The sequence below is a fragment of the Neofelis nebulosa genome, chromosome 11 (assembly GCF_028018385.1).
Source record: "Neofelis nebulosa isolate mNeoNeb1 chromosome 11, mNeoNeb1.pri, whole genome shotgun sequence".
NCBI lineage: Eukaryota > Metazoa > Chordata > Mammalia > Carnivora > Felidae > Neofelis > Neofelis nebulosa.
Window position 1 is genome coordinate 82,645,333 of NC_080792.1, and position 19,925 is coordinate 82,665,257.

The window sequence follows — 19,925 nt, forward strand, 5'->3', positions numbered from 1 at the left end:
TGCACCAGAAACCTAGGAATAAACCTAACCAGAGATGTGAAAACTCTATACACTGAAAACTATAGAAAGCTTATGAAAGAAATTGAAGAAGACACACACACACACAAATGGAAAAACATTCCATGCTCATGGACTAGAAGAACAAATACTGTTAAAGTGTCGATGCTACCCAAAGCAGTCTCCACATTCAATGCAATCCCTATCAAAATAACACCAGCATTCAGAGCTAGAACAACAATCCTAAAATTTGTACGGGACCAGAAAAGACCCCGGCAAATAGCCATAGCAATCCTGAAAAGGAAAACCAAACCTGGAGGCATCACAATTCTGGGCTTCAAGCTGTAATACAAAGCTGTAATCATGAAGACAGTATGGTACTGGCACAAGAACAGACACATAGATCAACAGAACAAAACCGAGAACCCAGAAATGGACCCACAAATGTATGGCCAACTTATCTTTGATAAAGCAAATGGTGTTGGGAATACTGGACAGTGACATGCAGAAGAATGAACCTGGACCACTTTCTTACACCACACACAAAAATAAACTCAAAATGGAAGAAAGACCTAAATGTAAGACAGGAAGCCATCGAAATTGTAGAAGAGAAAACCGGCAACAGCATCTTGGACCTTAAGCCGCAGTGACTTCTTAACACATCTCCAGAGTCAAGAGAAACAAAAGCAAAAATGAACTGTTGGGACCTCATCAAGATAAAAAGCTTCTGCACAGCGAAGGAAACAATCAGCAAAACTAAAAGGCAACTGATGGAATGGGAGAAGATATTTTCAAATGACGTATCTGATGAAGAGTATCCAAAATCTACAAAGAAGTTATCAAACTCAACACCCAAAAAGCAATCCAGTGAAGAAATGGGCAAAAGACACGATTAGACACTTTTCCAGAGAAGACATCCAGATAGCTAACAGACACATGAAAAGATGCTCAGCATCACTCATTAGAGAAACACAAATCAAAACCACAATGAGATACCACCTCACACCTGTCAGAATCGCTAACATTAATGACTCAGGCAACAACAGATGTCGGCCAGGATGCGGAGAAAGGGGAACAACCCTTTTGCGTTGCTGGGGGAATGCAAAGTAGTGCAGCCAGTCTGGAAAACGGTATGGAGGTTCCTCAAAAAATTAAAAATAAAACTGCTCCACAACCCACCAATTGCACTACTAGGGATTTAGCCAAAGGATACAGGAGTGCTGATTCGAAGGGGCACATGCACCCCAATGTTTATAGCAGCACTATTGGCAATAGCCGAAGTATGGAAAGAGCCCAAATGTCCATCGACTGATGAATGGATAAAGAAGGTGTGGTGTATATCTTCAACGGAATATTACTTGGTAATGAAAAAGAATGAAATCTTGCCATTTGCAACAACGTGGATGGAACTAGAGTGTATTATGCTAGGCGAAATAAGTCAGAGAAAGACAAATATCGTATGATTTCACTCATATGTGGAATTTAAGATACAAAACAGATGAACATAAGAGAAGGGAAGCAAAAATAATATAAAAAGAGAGCGGGACAAACCATAAGAGACTCTTAAATGCAGAGAACAGACTGAGGGTTGCTCGTGGGGTGTTGGGCGGGGGAAGGGCTCAAGGGGTCAGGGGCATTCAGGAGGACACTTGTCGGGATGAGCACTAGGTGTTATATGTAAGTAATGAAACACTAAATTCTATTCCTGAAATTTAAAAAATTTCTAACCCTATGGAGAAGTGTGGTATAGTGGAAAGAGCATGGGTGTTAGTCCCCAAACTGGGACTTGAATCCTATCTTTGCCACTAATCCTCTTAACTCAGTATAAGGAGATTTCAGATTGAAGCTAAATCCAATGAAATTTGAAAGGTATGTGCTCATACGATACTAGGTCAACTGAGCACATGTTTATGAATATCTGCTATGTCGTAGTCACTGCAGCTATGCAAATAAATTGCTTATCCTTGTGGAGTTTAATTAATGGGATAATTTTTATATTTCCTGTTTATAAAAGTAGATATAAAATACACTTGATCCTGTTAGCTTCCTTTTTTTTTTTTTTATGTTTATTTATTTTTGAGAGATATAGCACAAATAAGGGTGGGACAGAGAGACAGGAAGACACAGAATCCAAAGCAGGCTCCAGGCTCTGAGCTGTTAGCACCGAGCCTGACGTGGGGCTCGAACTCAAGAACCACGAGATCATGACCTGAGCTGAAGTCGGACTCTTAACTGACTGAGCCACCTAGGCGCCCCATTATGTTAGCTTCTTAATACATTTGACTCTAGATTCTTGAATTTATTAGTTGGGTGACCTTGGGCAAATTTTAAGATTTTTAAGCCTTGTGGCACCTGGGTGGCTCAGACGGCTAAGCGTCCGACTTCCGCTCAGGTCATGATCTCGCGGCTTGTGAGTTCGAGCCCCACGTCCTGGCTCTGTGCTGACAGCTCGGAGCCTGGAGCCCGCTTCGGATTCTGTGTTTCCTGCTCTCTCTGCCCCTCCCTCACTTGCTCTCTGTCACTCTTGCTCTCTCTTAAAAATAAATGAACTGAAAAAACAAGATTTTTTAGCCTTAGTTTTCTTATTATAAAATGTAGATTAGAATAAGCTGTATTGGTCAGAATTCTTTGTTGCAAACTAGGAAAAGGAGTTGATTAACAGAATATTGAATGTTCACAGCACTATGTGTCAGTCTTAGGCTCGGTGCTGCAGAATTGATTTGATGAGAATGTTATCAGTGTCATCATTGAGCGCTGGGTGCTGCAGTAGCTCTGCTACCTTCGCACCAGAAACTTGATCTTACACCTTCTAGTTCTAGTGCTGACAGAAAGATCTCTCTGTGTAGGGGAGCCTGGTTGGCTCAGTCTGTAGAGTGGGAGACTCTTGATCTCAGGATTGTGAGTTCAAGCCCCACATTGGGTGTAGAGATCACTTAAAAATAAAATCTTTAAAGAAAGAAAGAGAGAGAGAGAAAGAAAAGAAGGGAAAGAACTCTCTGTCTTTCTTCGGTGTCACTAGATCCAGAGTTGAAGGTGTGGTGCGTGAGCATCTAGTGGACTTTAGCACCTGTATCCTTGTCCATATTGCAGGAGATGAAAAGAGGAGAGAATCTGTTTCAGCTCCTTGGAGGGGTGACTATATTTGACCTCTGACTTATGAAACAGACAATTCCAAGTGATAAAAAGAAGTCAGATACTAAGTGGCTAAAGTGAATGCCACATTGCTCTTTACTCTGTCTCATGATGTGGTGAAAATGTTCTTTCTGCCACCCATTTACATATAGTACTTGATTCAAAGCTTGACAAATAGTAAAGGCTTGACTGTAAGTTATTTACCTTGTTATTTAAAAATAAAGGACTTTTTAATATGTCATAGCTGTACTACAACGAATTCAAAGTAGTTGTTGCCTTACAGTGATTTTCAAAGTCTGTATTAGCTTATGGAGCGCATTCCTAATTTCTAGCCTGGTGCTTGAGGCATAACACACCCAAGAACTATGGGCCAATGTGTGTTGGCCAAATAGCTAGTAGATTCCAAAAATGATATTCTAGATTTAACTTATGTTGGCATTTTGGAGATTCATTGAAACATACGTTGATCTTATGTTTCTGGAGATTCTGTATATGAAGTAGAAAAGAAAGTTTGGTTTGACTTCTGTTCCTTTCCACAAATATATTTGCTGTATCTAAACAGTAAATTAAAATACTACTAGCAAAATAATGCACTGTCTTTATATGTATAGCCTAACATCGATATCATTTACTAGAGGGGTAATCTTTGATTACAGTTGTTGGCTTCCAATAAATTATTGACTACTCTCGAATCTTTAATATATAAGATGAAACTTAGATGTTCGTATGAAGTCCAAACACTGAGCCCTTTTTAATTACCTTTAGTGACTTATATTTTAAAATTTCCTGGTAAATTATAGGATAATCTATAATTTTCTGTTGTTTCTTTAAGTAGGTTCCATGCTCAATGTGGCACTTGGACTCACAACCCTGAGATTAAGAGTCACATGCTCTGACTGAGCCAGCAGTGCACCCCATAATTTCCTGTCGCTTCTTAAGTTTTAGTATACTTTCCTTAAACAAGAGCTTAATATAGTATGATTTGCGTTTCTTTGTGTTACTGCTTTCTTCTCTGTGTTCTGTTAAATTGGTGCCTAAACTTTGTATTAATTTATGTAATGTATATTTATATAATACAAAGTAAGATATGAAATTACCGTATAAAAAGTAATATTGGTAAAGGTATTTTTGAAAGTTTTCAGTCTTTAAAAATTTTTTTAAAAATTTAATGTTTATTTCTCAGAGAGAGAGAGAGAGAGAGAGAGAGACAGAGACACAGAGACACAGAGGGAAAGAGAGCATGAGCAGGGGAGGGGCAGAGAGACACACACACACAGAATCTGAAGCAGGCTCCAGGCTCCAAGTTGTCAGCACACAGCCCACCATGGGGCTTGAGCCCATGAACTGCGAGATCATGACCTGAGCCAAAGTCGGACGTCCAACTGACTGAGCCATCCAGGCGCCCTGGTGTTTAAAAATTTTTAGAGAAACATTTTAGAGAAATATTTTTGTTCTCTTTGTATTATTTGCAGTATTTAATACGAAGTACATAATATAATTTATATTGTATTGTGTGGATGGACCACTTTGGTCTGTGGTCTCTTGTGGGTGAAATGGTTTGTGTGTGTGTGTGTGTGTGTGTGTGTGTGTGTGTGTGTGTGTGTGTGTGTTAATATTTATTTATTTTTGTGTGTGTGTGTGAGAGAGAGAGAGAGAGAGAGAGAGAATTTGGGCATGGGAATGGCAGAGAGAGAGGAAGAGAGAGAATCCCAAGCAAGCTCCAACTCCTTGCTGTCAGCTCGGAGCCCGTTGCTGGGCTCGTTCTCATGAGTTGTGGGATCATGACCTGAGCCCAAATCAAGAGTTGGACATTTAACCGACTGAGCAGAGTAGGAGTCCTTCTGATTCACACCCTGTTCTCATCTTCCACATTAAAAATATGAAAAGTAATGGAAGTCTATTCATAATAGCTTAGGTTCAGAAGGCTTGCTCAACAGTAAAATGAGTTTATGTAGAGCAGTAAAAGATTGTATAGCTCTACGTGTTTTTCCAAATGTACACAGTTATGTAACCACCACCGCAATCAAGATGTAAAATAGTTCCATGATCTCCTAAATTTCCCATGTCCCTTTGTTATCAGCCACTCCCATTCCAATGATGGGAATGGGAATCCACTGAGCAGTTTGCATTACCTTAAATTTGCCTTTGCAAGAATGCCCTATGAAGGAATCATAAAGCATGTGGCTTTTATTATGATGGCCTTTTTCACTTTGTATAATGACATTCATCCATGTTTTGAGTGTAGCAACAGTTCTTTTTATTTTTGAATAGTATCCCAGTGTGTGGAGTATCTACTCTTTGTTCTTTCCAGTGGAGGGACTTTTGGGTGGTTTCCATTTCCTGGCATTATTTTGGGGTGGGGGGGGAAGACACATATAAACATTTGCTACAGTTTTACATGTGGACACAGTTCTTACTCTGCTTGAAAAAAATATATATAAGTGTATATATATATAAATGTATCTATATAAAAAATGTATATATATATATATAAATGTATATATATAAAAAATATATAAATGTATATATGTATGGGTGTGTGTGTGTGTGCGCGCACACACACAACACGCACACACACATACACACACCCCTATGATGGATATTGCTGGTCTGCATGGCAAATATGTGTTTCACTTCAGAAAATATTGCCAAAGTCAGCTTTTCCAATGTGGCTGTACTATGTTTGCATTCCTTTCAGCAGTAGATGAGCATTACAGTTACTGTGTATGCTTGCTAGCACGTAGTACTCAAGTTTTTCTTTTAAGCCGTTCTAATGGATGATATTTTATTGTGATTTTAATTTTCATCTCCTTAATAGTTGGTGATGTTTCAAGCACCTTTTCATGTTTTTATTTGCCATTTATATACCTTTTTCGGTGAAGCTCTGTTCAGATCTATTGTCCATTAAACTTTTTTTCCCCCTCCCTTAGTGTTGAGTTTTGATAGTTCTAAAACAGAAGAGCATATTGTAAATACAAGTTCTTGTCTGATATATGATTTGTGACTGCTTATCCCTCATTTGTGGCTTGTCTTTTCTGTAGCTTGACATAACTTTTACATGTGTTTTGAAGAGTAGAGGTCTTCATTTTGATGAAGCCCTGGTTAACAGTTTTGCATTATGGACCATGCTTTTGGTGTCATATCTAAGAAATCTTTGCTAACCTAAGCTTATATAAAGTTTCTCCTATGTTTTTGAAATTTTATAATTTTAGGTTTTGCAATATTGGGTTAATTTTTCTTTTTCTAAAATTTGTTTTATTTTTAACTTTTTAAAAAATGTTTATTTTTGAGAGAGAGAGAGAGAGAGAGCAAGCATAAGCAGGGGAGGGGCAAAGAGAGAGGGAGACACACAACCCAAAGCAGGCTCCAAGCTCTGAGTCGAAGTCAGATACTTAACCTACTGAGCCACCTCAGCACCGTGTTGAATTTTTCTAAGTGGTGTGAGGTAGAGTTTGAAGGTTTTGTTTTGTTTTGGTTTGCATAAGGATATTCATTTATTTCAGCACCATTTGTTGAAAAGACTGTCTTTCTCCACTGAATTGCCTTTGCATCTTTTTTGGAAATTAATTGACAGTATATTTGTGGGTCTATTTCTGGACTCTTTATTCTGTTGATCTATATATCTGACTTTTCTCTAGTACTGTGCTATGTTGTCACTTCTAGTTTTTTAGTAAATCTAGAAATCAGGTGGTGTAAGTCTCCCAACTATATTTTTCTTTTACCATATTATTTTGGTGATTCTAGTTCCTTTGCTTTGTCATAGAAATATGTAGACTTGCCATCTCCTTGTGTAAAAAGTCCTGCAGAGATTTTTGATTAGAACCGAGTTGACTCTCTAGATCTAATATTGATAACAATAGTAACTTTTTCAGTCCATGATCAATGTATACCTTTGCATTTATTTATGTCTTTTTGATTTCTTTTATCAGTATCGTAGTTTTTAGCGTATAATTCTTGCACATAATTTGTAAGTTTTATATCCAAGAGTTTCGTGGGTTTGGGTGCTATTGTAAATGATAATTAAAAATGTAATTTCTTATTCATTAAAGTATATAGAAATAGGATTTTTAAAATTTCTGTTGACCCTAGTATACTGTGAACTAACTAAATTCAGTTTTAGATCTAGTAACTATTTGTTGTTGTTGTTGTTGTTGCTGATTCTGTGGGATTTTCTAACAGTCACGTCATCTATGAATAGAGATATTTACTTCTTCTATTTGAATTAGTATGATTGATATTTTTTTTTTCTTGCCTTATCGTATTGGCTGACACCTCCTCTAAAGCTGGAAAACGAGTGGTGACAGCAGACATCCTTGCCTTGTTCTTGATATTAGGGGGAAAATATTCAGTCTTTAACATTAAGTATGATGTTAATTGTAGGTCTTCTTTAATTGTTCTTTTAAGAATTTTTTCAAAGGAAAAAAAATCAGCTCTATAGTCTGTTTTAAAATTGTTGAAATCAGGGGCGCCTGGGTGGCTCAGTCGGTTAAGCGTCCGACTTCAGCTCAGGTCATGATCTCACAGTCCGTGGGTTCGAGCCCTGCGTCAGGCTCTGTGCTAACAGCTCAGAGCCTGGAGCCTCTTTCGGATTCTGTGTCTCCCTCTCTCTCTGCCCCTCCCCTATTCATGCTCTGTCTCTCTCTGTCTCAAAAATAAATAAACGTTAAAAAAAAATTAAAATTGTTGAAATCACAATAAAATTATAATGGTATCTTACCATTGTGGTGTAGTTGGCATTGCTCAAACTTGTTTAGTATTCCACCTTGCATGACATAACATTTAAACACTTAAACACTTAAATATTTCAGTTAAAATATTTCAGGACTATTTGAGGAAGAAATAGAGAGTTATGGTTGTTTGAAAACTTTCGCATCTTCTGTTTAGGTCCAAGTAGCATCAACATTAAAAAATGGTATCATGAGGTGGCAATCAGAATAGATAGAATATGAAGTATTCTATATGATACCTGTTTTTTTTTCAGTGAGTTAATGCATGTTCAAAGGAGATGAGCTGTTATAGATTAAGGAGAATTAAGAGTTATAACATGAAAGGCAATTTATAGACCTTGCTTAGGTTCTGATTTGTTGTATACCAAAGTATGTTCTTATCTTTAAAGCATATCAAGAAAAACAAAAAGAAAGCAAGGTGGTTGAAACAGATGACACAATGTTGATAATTGGTTTAAGAATTTATGGGGGCCTGTTACAGTGTATTTGAAGATTTTGATTAACTTTTTTTTTAACAACATACAGAATAGCTGTCACCAACTTGGAAGAAAATCTTGGAAAAAAGATGCAACTCTTTCACAAATGCTACATCACCAGCACTCTTTATGACGCAAAAGACTATTATATAGAAAACACTAACTGACATTAGTGACTGATTGAAAATGTGATTCAGAAGAGTTACACTTTGAATGCAGATCAAGTTTTAGGAATTTTTTTTTAAAGTTTATTTATTTTGAGAGAGGGAGAGAGAGACAGAAAGAAAGAGAAAAAGAAAATACTCCAAGCAGGCCCCATGCCGTAAGCACGAAGCCCAACATGGGGCTCAATCCCACGAACTTTGAGATCATGACCTCAGTGGAAATCAAGAGTTGGACACTCAACCGACTGAGCTACTCAGGCGCCCCAAGTTTTAGGAATTTCTAACCTTTTTTCTTTTCTCTTCAGCTTGTATTATCCGTTTTATGTATATACAGTAATGATATTGAAAAGAAAACATGTCAATAAATCTAAAGGAGCACTTTAAATAATTGCAAATTAAGAATCCTAAGTGATTAGAGCCATGTTATAGTTGAATTAGGAGCTTACCCCACCACCTTTAGCGATACATAAAATAATGGTGCATCTGAAAATTGATGGTGTTGGGGTGTCTGGGTGGCTCAGTCAGTTAAGTGTCCGACTTAGGTTCAGGTCATTATCTCTCAGTTCGTGGGTCTGAGCCCCGCGTGGAGCTCTGTGCTGATAGCTGGGAGCCTGGAGCCTACTTCAGATTTTGTGACTCCCTCTCTCTGCCTCGCCCCTGCTTGCACTCTTTCTCTCTCAAAAATATTAAAAAAAAATTGATGGTGTCTTAGAATCAGTGAGACACATAAGGAAGGAAAAACAAATTAATATGTGTTGTTCATTTTATTGAAATGTTAGCTCTCTTTCTCACCCAGGAAAAGCTCTACCCAGAAGATAGATGTGTGAGAACACAGATCTATAAAGAATCCACTTTCAGAGGATTGTAGAAAGCTGTTGGTTGTTTTGTCCTGACCAGAAGTAGTCTGTTGCTAGTGGAACGTTTGTTTATTTGCTGTACTTTATTTCCATTTCTCTTGTGATAAATAATAAAATGTTTCTGACAGAGGTGGCTTTGGGAAAATTGGGTAAATCATGGTTAGCCACATAGGAAAATAAAAACCTGACGTACCAAAAAAACCAAACAAACCCAGTTTTATAATTTAAAAAAAGTGCTATCAATGAACCCCATGAATGTAAATATACTTTTTCTAATTCTGTGTGATTGGAGAATATAGAGATGGATTTCGAGATGTCTCTCGCTGTGGTAAAAGCATTACAAATGCATGTGGACTTAACGTGTGTTTTAATTCTCTGTCAGACTTTTCTCTGGTGAGTGCTTTTGTCAAGATAACAAGTAAGAGACAGAGAATTTTCTTCTGCAAATGTGGTTTCCATCCTTCCAATTTTTTGCTATCTTGAACTGAACTAATATAATTTAAAAGGAAATTAACTGTCTTCTCTAGGGCGTTTTATATCCTTTTATATATGAAAAGAATGTTAGGAATGCATGGGGCATTGTTAGTCTGTTGGATTCTCTTGGTGTTAGAGTTACTTGGGGCTTAGTGTTATAATATATTTCAAAGGCAAGTATGATACTTCCCCAAATGTCCGACATTAATGAAATTATGAGTTTAGGAAATAAATTTGATCTTATATTAAGATTTAATTTCCTGGCATTTTTCCTAAAGTCATGTCCTTAAAATCCTATTAAGAGACCGCCTTTAGGACAGTTAAAGAAAGAAAAAAATTTTTAAAGAAATTAGAACGATTTGAATGCTTTGAATGATTTCAAATTTTGAAAAATTGGGTTGGAATGACCTTTACCGGAGAGGAGTTGTACTATGCTTACATTCCAAAGACTTTAAAATTGAAACATGTTATTTCCTCCCATACATAGGTATTTTATGACTTCTGGCAAGCGTTTAACTTCCTTTCTCTGTTTCAGTGTGAGATCATCTAAATGAATTCATTAACTTTGCTTTAGAAAAATGTCTTAAAAGTTTATTTTTATTTGGATGTCCTACTTACTGGTTCAATTTTTTGTTTTGTTTTGCTTTTTTCAGTTGTGGAAGAAGGACTCTGGGAAAATGGCCTTTCCTATGAATGTCGGACACTGCTCTTCAAAGCGATCCACAATCTGTTAGAAAGGTGAGAGAAGGAACAGCATCACAGTTGTTTTGAGACACCCAGGTGTAATGCTGTATATTCGTAGGTTTTCCTGTTAGGTCTCAAAATGCTTTTGTTTGCAGTTTTATAAAGATAAAATTATATAAATCTCATTTCTTTCTTGTTGATATAATTGCGACTTTAGAGAAGTTTCAGGAATAGCACAAAGAACTTCATATATCCTTGACTTGGTTTTTCTTTTATCCAGTTTGCTTTATAGTTCGTGCGATTGCTTGCTCTCTTACTCCTAATGTGTGTGTGTATTTTAAATTTATTTTCCGAACCACTCGATAGTCACATGTACACTTGAAATTGTTCTTTCTTTAACCTCTAAGTGTTTATGTGTACATTTCCTAAAGACAAGGGATATCCTCACATGTGAGCACTGTACAACTATGAAAATGAGGAAATCTAACATTGATAAAATGCCATTATTTAATATGTAATTCAGCTCAAACTTTATCACCGTCCCTGTTAGGTCCTTGATATCTTAAGCCGCCTTCCCCCAAGATCCAATCCATGATCATACATTTTAGTTTTCCTGTCTCTTCAAACCTAGAAGTGTTCCTTAGCCGTCCTTTTTCTTTCTTGACATTGACATTTTGAATGAGTTCAGGTCATATATTTTATACAATGTCCCTCAATTTGAGATAGTTTCTTCATGATTATATTTAGGTTATGCATTTTGTAGTGATAGTGTAGACATGATGTCATGTCCCCAGTATATCAAAGCAGGAGGTCTGTGATTTCAAGGCCAGTGGTATTAACATTGTTGATGAACTTGTTGGAGGTGGTGTTCCATGACGTTTCTACACTGTGTATTAGTGAGTACTTGTTAACTGCGATCATTGTTAATTTTGTAGTAAGTAATTTGCGGCCACATACAATGAGATTGTGTACTTATCCTGTTGTCACGTTTGGTCTTGTGTTTTATCTTCTGTTGTCTATATTGGTTAGTACTGTTGCAGCTGTAGTGTTGATTCAAATGCCACCATTCCTTCTACTTTTATTATTGGACATTCTTTTGTAAGGAAGAGCTTTTCATCTTCTTATATGTACATGTGTTCTTATGTTTCTCCCTTTTTAGCTATATAAATTTGGAGGAATGGATTTCTGTTTTATTCCATGGATTATAATTCATTGCTATCATTGTTTATTTAGATGTGTAAGTCCTTCCAGATTTGGCCAGGGGAAGCCCCTTCATGATGGCTTTTATAGCTTTTTGACCTGTTGTCATTGTTCAAGCACCTCCGTACTTTACGGCATAACGGCATGTTCCGGGCTCAGGATAGTGTCTTAAGGGGAAAAATAGATGGCAAGGAATGGGTTAATTAAGAACTTCCATAGGAGAACTTTTTCACTTCTCTTCCTGAGTCTTTATGTAGTACTGTCAGATGATCAGAGCTGAAGGGACGTTCTGGTACTATTCAGTTCCTTATACAAGCTGCTGGTTAGGGCAGTGTCACCACAGTTGTCAGTGCTTAGGGTTCCTAAGCCGGGGTCGATAAGTTGTCACCGTTTAGGTCACTCAGAAAGACCTTTCCCACCAAGTTTATCTCTTTTTCATTCTGAACTTCAGTTCCTACCTCTGTGCTTTGGAGTGGGCCTAGAGGCCAGCCATCTGTTACTAAGGCAGTAGTATATTTTTGAAGCATTGATTTTTGAGAGTTGAATGCTCCTAAATAATTAAAGTATTTGGTAATTCTCTCTCCCACTGCAAAACAAAACAAACACACACACAAAGTCCCTTCAGGAAAATGTGGAAACTTTACTGTTTCTGAAATACGCCGTAGTGAAGCTCTTACTATCTGTATTATAATTAATGCATCTTTAAACAGTCTTTTAAATGTATGTTTTTCATGTATATGGAACAAAATACATACTTTAAAAAAATAGCTCGCTCTGTTATTTTAATATCCTAATTTAGTTTTTTTAGAAAAATTAATTTGTAATTTTTCAGTCTTTGTGTTTTAAATGGTTGGGAGAAAATGAGAAGAACAGAAAAACTGGGAGAGAAGAGAAATGCAGATAATTCATTTATTCTTGCTCATGAATTCTAAATTTGTGATAAAAACTGAACTCCAGGTCAAATTGAATTATTATTTGATAGGAAAGTTCATTGGGGCTCCTGGGTGGCTCAGTCAGCTGGGTGTCTGAGTTCCACTCAGGTCATGAGCTCGTAGTCTATGAGTTCAAGCCCCGTGTTGGGCTCTGTGCTGACAGCTCGGAGCCTGGAGCCTGCTTCGGATTCTGCCTCCATCTCTCTCTGCCCCTCCCCCCCACCCCCCCCCCCATCTCGTGCGCACGCATGCTCTCTCTCTCTCTCTCTCAAATAAAATAATAAAACAGGAAAGTTCATTGTGACATACTGCATACAGTAAAGCTTTGGATAGTTCTAAATGACTTTGGGTTAGACTTTGGTTTGATTTCACATTCTGTTACTTGGGCAGTTACCCTAACCTCACTAAAGCCTTAGTAAACACCCTTTAAATTAAGTATAGGATACTCTGCACCTTGAGTTTTTGTTAGATGATGTATATGATGTGTGCCGCATAATACTTGGCTTATTGTTACTGTTCAATAATTGGCTTCCCCATAGGTTTATTATTTTGCATATTTTGATGTTAATCCTCTTGTAAGACTTTATTTGAAATAAAAGTGTTTGTTTTAGAAAATAATAATGAAGCTGTTTAGCTCCCTTTCTACAATTAGAATGGACAAGTTGAGATTTTTTTGAAAAACTGTTATAATTCTTTTGTCTTTCAAAATAATGTTCTCTTTTCACCAAACTTTAAGTAACTATTGTATGAGTGAGAATTACCCTGCTCATGAAGCAAGGACATGAAGCAAGGACACCATTAAATGGTGGCTTTTAGATCTCTTTATCCATTGTCAACAGAAACTGGGTTGGCTAACACATGCTTGCCTTTTTGTTCATCCCTAACTTAGACCATTTGCTTTAACTTGCTTATCTGTTTACAACCTAAATGTATTGAAATGCAGTTTTACTATCTTATTCCTGGCAATTTTCTGTCATGTCTTTTCACTTCTATTCAGATAGATATGGACTGGGTTTCCCACTGTGGACGTTTTGAATTTCTAGCATGAAAGCCAGAATTGAGGTTATTGAAGTAGATTATCAAGGAATGTATCACCTGTAGGGTATTTGTGCTTCCCCAATGAATTTTTTCTTAGTTCGCATGTTCGCAGAGCTTGCACTAGTGATTTATTATTTCTGCTTTTTGTATTTTTAAGTGTACTGATTCGTTTAATTAAAAAAAGAATTCCATTAACTACTTTGAGAAGATCTTACTTACAGCTAAGTGGGAGTCATACAGATTGATCTTTTTTCCAAAAGGCAGCAGTTGGCTGGTGTATACAGAACGATGAGTTTCTGCAGTAATTATTAAAAATAATTTCACTGAAGAAATTAAGGTAACATTGTAAACTTCACACAGAATAAGATAATTTCATTTTAATTGCTATTGATTGGTGCTGAGGTGATACCGTATTGATGCTGCGTAGAATGTTTTAAATTCTAAGGTAATATGACTTCACATATTTTATCTTTCCTCATTCCTCACTCCTTTTATCACACTCCTTCCTCCTGTAGCTCTTCAATGTTTGTGCACATTGCATTGTATGTGTCTAGCTAGTGTCATCTGTTTCTTAAAAAAAACTAAAGCAACAAACTTCACTGTTGCTTACTCAAGAGCATTTTCCTTCAAGGTGTCAGATAGAAGCTAACATATCTGGCTATAATATAACCTATCTTTGCAGGGGCATACATTGCTGTAAGTCCATTTCTTCATTGTCTTTAGAGATGGAAGATATTTTATATCTCTGTTCTGCCAAATGAATTAATATATGGCAAATGACAAGCTTGCAGAGCCCTTGTTCTTTACGTATAAGATGGTGAAGGATTGTTTTGCTCAGCATAGTACCTTTCTCATTATGAGAGCTCAATAAATGGCTAACTGCTGTTAATATTAGCAAATACAATGATCAATACTACTGTTTTCAGAGTTGGACACAGCATTAAAAGTCTGTTAGCCTGTTTGCTCAGATAATTCTAGAATCCCATTCTAAAATATCCTTTTTATGTAGTCAGCCATCCTTTCCTTGAAAACCTCTAGTTATGTGAACCCAGCTTTCCAAAGGACTTCTTTTCATCTTCAGAGGGATGTTAGAAAGTTCAGTTAGTTAGATGCTAGAAAGTTCATTGTCAGAAAGTCTCCTATGCTGAGCAGAAATCTGTCTCCCCGTAATCGTTGAAAAAAATCTTACTCTTTGAGATTCATTTATAATTCATCCAATCCTACTTCCATGTGGTGCCCTGTTTCATATCCTTGTACCCTGAGTTTTTTGTTTGGGTGGTTTATGGTTCTTATCATATAATATTGGATACCCCCTGCCCCCCCCCCCCCCCTTCCAGTTATCCCTCTAGTCAGTCCCATTCTCTTCATTTTGACTGCCATTGGCTTACTTGAAGATCTCGTAAGTGTTTCATGAAATTTTGCAGTGGCAAAATTCTGTAGTCAGGTTAGGGTCCGTTATGGTGCAGTAACAGAAAACCTGAAAGAGCGTACTCTCTTACATCAGTTGACATTTATTTCTTGCTCATACTGCTTGCCCATTGTGAGTCCTTTACTGGGAACCCTCCTTGTATCCTCTTCCCTCCAGTTGGGAATCATGCAGATGGGACAGCCCTGTCAAAAACTTGCTGGGCTCCTGATGGAGCGTGAAGAGCGATGGCAAAATACGTAATAGCCCGTTTAAGACTCTGTGTAGGGGTGGTGTATGCCGTTTCTGCTCACGTTGCATTGGCTGAGAAGTGTGCCACCAAGCTGAAAGTCAAATGAATGAGAAAGTATTTATTATCCATCTGTAGGACGTATCCCAGTCATATGGCCAAGCTTGATGTTAATGGGACAGTGCATATTTGGGAAAAGGATACAATCTTTTCAGAAAAACATAGCAAGCTACCATACCTATTAATTGAAGTCTTTTCCTTTCTTGTAATCTGTCCTCCAAACTGGCGTCGGTTCCACTACTGAAATACAGATATGTTTCTAAAACGCAATTATGCGTGTATTTATACACATTTTGTTAAACTTTGAATCATATTGCCCTCTTTTGGTATATTCTTCAGTTGTGATTTTTTTAGTCAAAATTTCAGTATCTGAAAGTGTTGGGCCTTTGAGGTCGTATAGTTTTAGAGGATCCGGTCATGAATATTTTTTTCTCTCCTCTGAGACAGTAAGTGTGCTTATTGTTTTCCTAATGATCAATTATCCCTTTTTGGCAACATACCTGGAATTAATTTTGTTTTTACTTATATAGAATCTGTGCTGATTTTCTGTCCTTTTTGATAATGTCCTTGTTCAGATTGTTTTTCATCGGTCTTTGGAGTTTAGTGAGATTTTATTATGTACAGCCAATGAACTTCTCAAAGGTTACATTTTGTATTTCAAGTTTAGGCTGCTTCACACTCCTCACTTATGGAGAAAGACGTTGACTGTGAAGAGATTATGGAAAACTAGGACCTGCAATCTTTTCCAGTAGTTTCTTCATTTGGCATTTTTAATATTGCAGATTTAGTGGCTGTTACTCTTATGTTATTGTAATTGGTATAGCTTTCATAGTACGGTACGTCCATCTTACCTGATGCTATCTGAATGAAGGCAAACATTGGGTTGAAGAGCTGTTAAAAAAAAAAGCCGGGAAATGTGTGCCATTCATCTCACTCAGTTTTAGTACTGTTTACCCAGTTCAGTACTTAGTGATTTGCATCATATATGAGACTTAAAAAAATCTTACTTTTGTAGCTTCTAGAAATGCTTAAAATGTCTGGCATAATGCTATCAAATGTGGTAGTATATTTTAATTTTAATTGTCTTAAGTTTTTAGAATCAAAACTCATAAGCTGATTTTGATGGAAAGGTACTTTTTTTCTCTAAAGTGCAAATCATTGCTTTGCACACAATAGATCACATGGGTCTTTTGAGGCTGTTAAGCTCTATCCTGTCCATACTTACTTAGAGAGACTTATTTGACATTTGTAAAACCTAATGTCCCTTCAGAGTAGTCCACTGGTGCTGTTTTCCTAATGGATTGCCACCATAGTCACCCCAAGGTAGTTTATAACTACCTTCTAGAATTGCCTTTGACCCAGGCTTTTTGGTTTACCAGGAGTTGGTGTTTAGAGTGAAGATAGTCATTTAGAAAAGTACAGTAAAAATAACGTGAAGGAAGTTGGATTCTAATTGTGATAGCAATAGCATTATATTTGTATATTACTAGCTTTCAATGTCCTGTGGTATTGTGATTTAGTAGAGGTAATTATCAGAGGGTACATGAGCACTGTCCTTGGATATGCTGATTCTAAGGCTTCAACATAATAAATATATTCACTGAGCATGGTGTTGGGTACAGGCCTAGATGAAGAAATGGTGATAGAATTTGCAATATTGAGAGTCCTTGGGTAAAGTGTGGTAACAGAGCAGGAAGTGAGTAATCAATAAATTCCTATTTTATTGAGTTGTGGCAGTGTGCAGTTCTCTAAAGGAAGTAGGAAAAGGAGTCTTTAGATCTAAGGGCCATATGCTTTTAAAGGAAGAATTGCTATAGACGTGACAGACACAAGTGAGTAAAAGCATGTATCTGTTTGTAAATGTCTAGAGAGAAACACATTCACCCTGAGACCAATCAGTTGATCTATTTAATACTTTTAGGACAGAGAATGGATTAAGACTTTTTAAAAAATTATTTCAGGTGGGGCTAGGCCTATGAAATGCCTAACCTTTACAGAGATTTTGGAGAGGATGGGAAAGATAGGGTGTGCTTGGCCAGAGGAGGCAGCCACCCACTAGGACACAGTAGGAACCTGAAATGATGAAGATAGAAGGGATCAGTTGAAAAAGATTTCTTCAGCTTCTAAATTATGTGAATTTCTTTTATTTGGTTGGGAACTGGGAGCAGTTTCTAGGAAGGAGACTAGTTGCTAGGAAGGGGACTTTTTTGCATATATGTTTGATATAGATTGGAGTGGTGAAGTAAATAAAGGCTTTGATGCTGGTAAGGAATTTCTTTTATGAAATTATATAAAATTTAGTCTATCTGAGCAGCTGTATAACTAGATGGTAACACTAAAGTGCACTTTGATTCCGGGTGTGGTAGAGAAACACTATCCTTGAACTTTTTTTGTTTTTAAAGTAAGCTCTGTGCCCAGCGCAGAGCCCAATGTGGGGCTTGAACTCATGACCCTGAGATCAAGACCTGAGCTGAAATTAAGAGTTGGATGCTTCATGGACTGAGCTACCCAGGCACCCCATCCTTGAACTTTTTAATCTTTGAAAACTGTGGCTCCTGCATAGTTTGAGGCGTGCTGAAGGAGCCAGAGCCAGTGGGGGCTCCCTTCTAAACCTTCCAACAGTTCCATTTGGGAAATAGTTTGCTGAGTTAGGCTGTGGCTGCTGCTGCTGTGGCTCTTATAATCTTATTTCAGGTCTGCCATGGTTTTGCGATTAGAAATTGGGTCTTGGGGTGCCTGGGTGTGTCTGTTGGTTAAGCGTCCGACTTCGACTCAGGTCATGATCTTGTGGTTTGTGAGTTCAAGCCCCACGTCGGGCTCTGTGCTGACAGCTTGGAGCCTGGAGCCTGCTTCGGATTCTGTGTCTCCCCATCTCTCGGTCCTTCCCCTGCTCATGCTCTTTCTCTGTCTCTCAGTAATAAATAAATGTTAAAAAAAATTAAAAAAAAAAAAAAGAAATTGGGTCTTGCCAACTTTGGAGTCCAGTTAGTCTCTGTACTTTATTACTTAGAGCCATGTGGCATAGCACAGAAGTGTGTGTGCACGCACATACACATGGACACATATGCACACATACAAACACAACGTGATTTCATTTTCATTTTTTAGTAGCTGTTTCTTCTGGAAACATTGATTTTTGGTAAATAGTAGGGGGCTGGGAATTACTTTCTAAAGAGAAGTACTTTCGGGGCTTCAGGGTGGCTCCATTGGTTAAACATCCGACTTTGGCGCCCAGGTCAGGATGTCACGGCTTGTGAGTTCGAGCCCTGCACTGGGCTTTCTGCTGTCAGCACAGAGCTTGCTTTGGGATCGTCTGTTCCTTTCTCTCTCCGCCCCTCTCCGCCCCTCTCCCGCTCCTGCTTGCTTGCTCTCTCTCAAAATAAATAAAGTTAAAAAAAAAATAAAGAGGAATACTTTCCTAGAATTGCTTAAAGAACATTTTATAAATCTGGCATCACATCGTGACCTTGAAAGATAATATTATGATACTTGACTGAATTAGGTCCTATCTTAACAGTAAGAGAATTTTGAAAATCTCAGTAATAATGACTGGGGTTACCGAGTGAACAGCTAGGGTTAACTGACATTCTTGTGTGTGGGAAGGTTTATTTGTCAAGTTAAGTGTAAATTTTTTTGTCCCTCAAATATAATTCAAAAAAGGTTGCTAGAATATAAAAAGGAGAAATTATATTTCTGATATTCTTTAGTTTTTGTATTTTAGAATTTCTCTCAAAAAGACTTAATTCTGTTCTTCAAGTATAACTATAGCATATGGGCAGCTGTGCTAGTCTTCCTAAACTGTTTTAAAATCATCTATGTGATTCCTTACATGTTGAGTATCTCCTGTGATTTTAGTCTGGAGTGAGGCTGATGGGCTATTAAACAAAGTGAAATGTGTGGATTTCCCCCTCCTCCAACATTGAGTGTCTCACTAGCAGGAACATATACACACAAGAAAATTCAAGTAATAGTTTGGGGCTCCCCATGGTTAATGGTTGCAAACATGAAGAATAACACTGTTAGGTTATGATAGGAAAATGCTTCTTAGTATATTGCATTCATTTCTCAGGTATTTATTGAGCACTTACTAGTTTGGAACAGAATATAAAGCATATTACAGAGCAGGCATTTAAACGTTTGTTGACTATGGCCAGTAAATAAGATAGCTACTGTGTCTTTCCCCAGATTTCTCATAGATTCTTGGGGGAAAAAAGAACCATGGAAAGAATCATTACAACTTGGTGATGCAAGGGCCGATATGTAGGTGTTAGAGTGCTGTGTGGGCTGATCTGGGACACCAAAGATGGACAGAACTAAATTAGAGGAGGACAGGATAGAGTGGGATGAGGGAGGGATTCCAGGCCAAAGCACAGTTAGTAGTGATTCATGTTAGTATTGTGTATGGAAGTTCTTAAGAGAAAGAGGCTATAATAACTTTCATTAGATTTATTTATGCTATGGATTGGTGACCCCGAAATGATGGAGAACCAGGGACATAGTCCCGCAGTATACCCGGCTCTCCCGCCCTC

General features: G+C 37.5%; 1 protein-coding gene across 2 annotated transcripts in view; it reads left to right on the forward strand.

The window, feature by feature from the left end:
- The window catches only part of MED13L (mediator complex subunit 13L), a 305,493-nt gene that overhangs the window by 149,484 nt on the left and 136,084 nt on the right, over positions 1-19,925 (forward strand). For both annotated transcript variants that reach the window (XM_058691175.1, XM_058691176.1), the window contains exon 3: positions 10,481-10,565. In XM_058691175.1, coding sequence (XP_058547158.1) covers positions 10,481-10,565 — 85 coding nt within the window. The remainder of the gene's footprint in view (positions 1-10,480; positions 10,566-19,925) is intronic.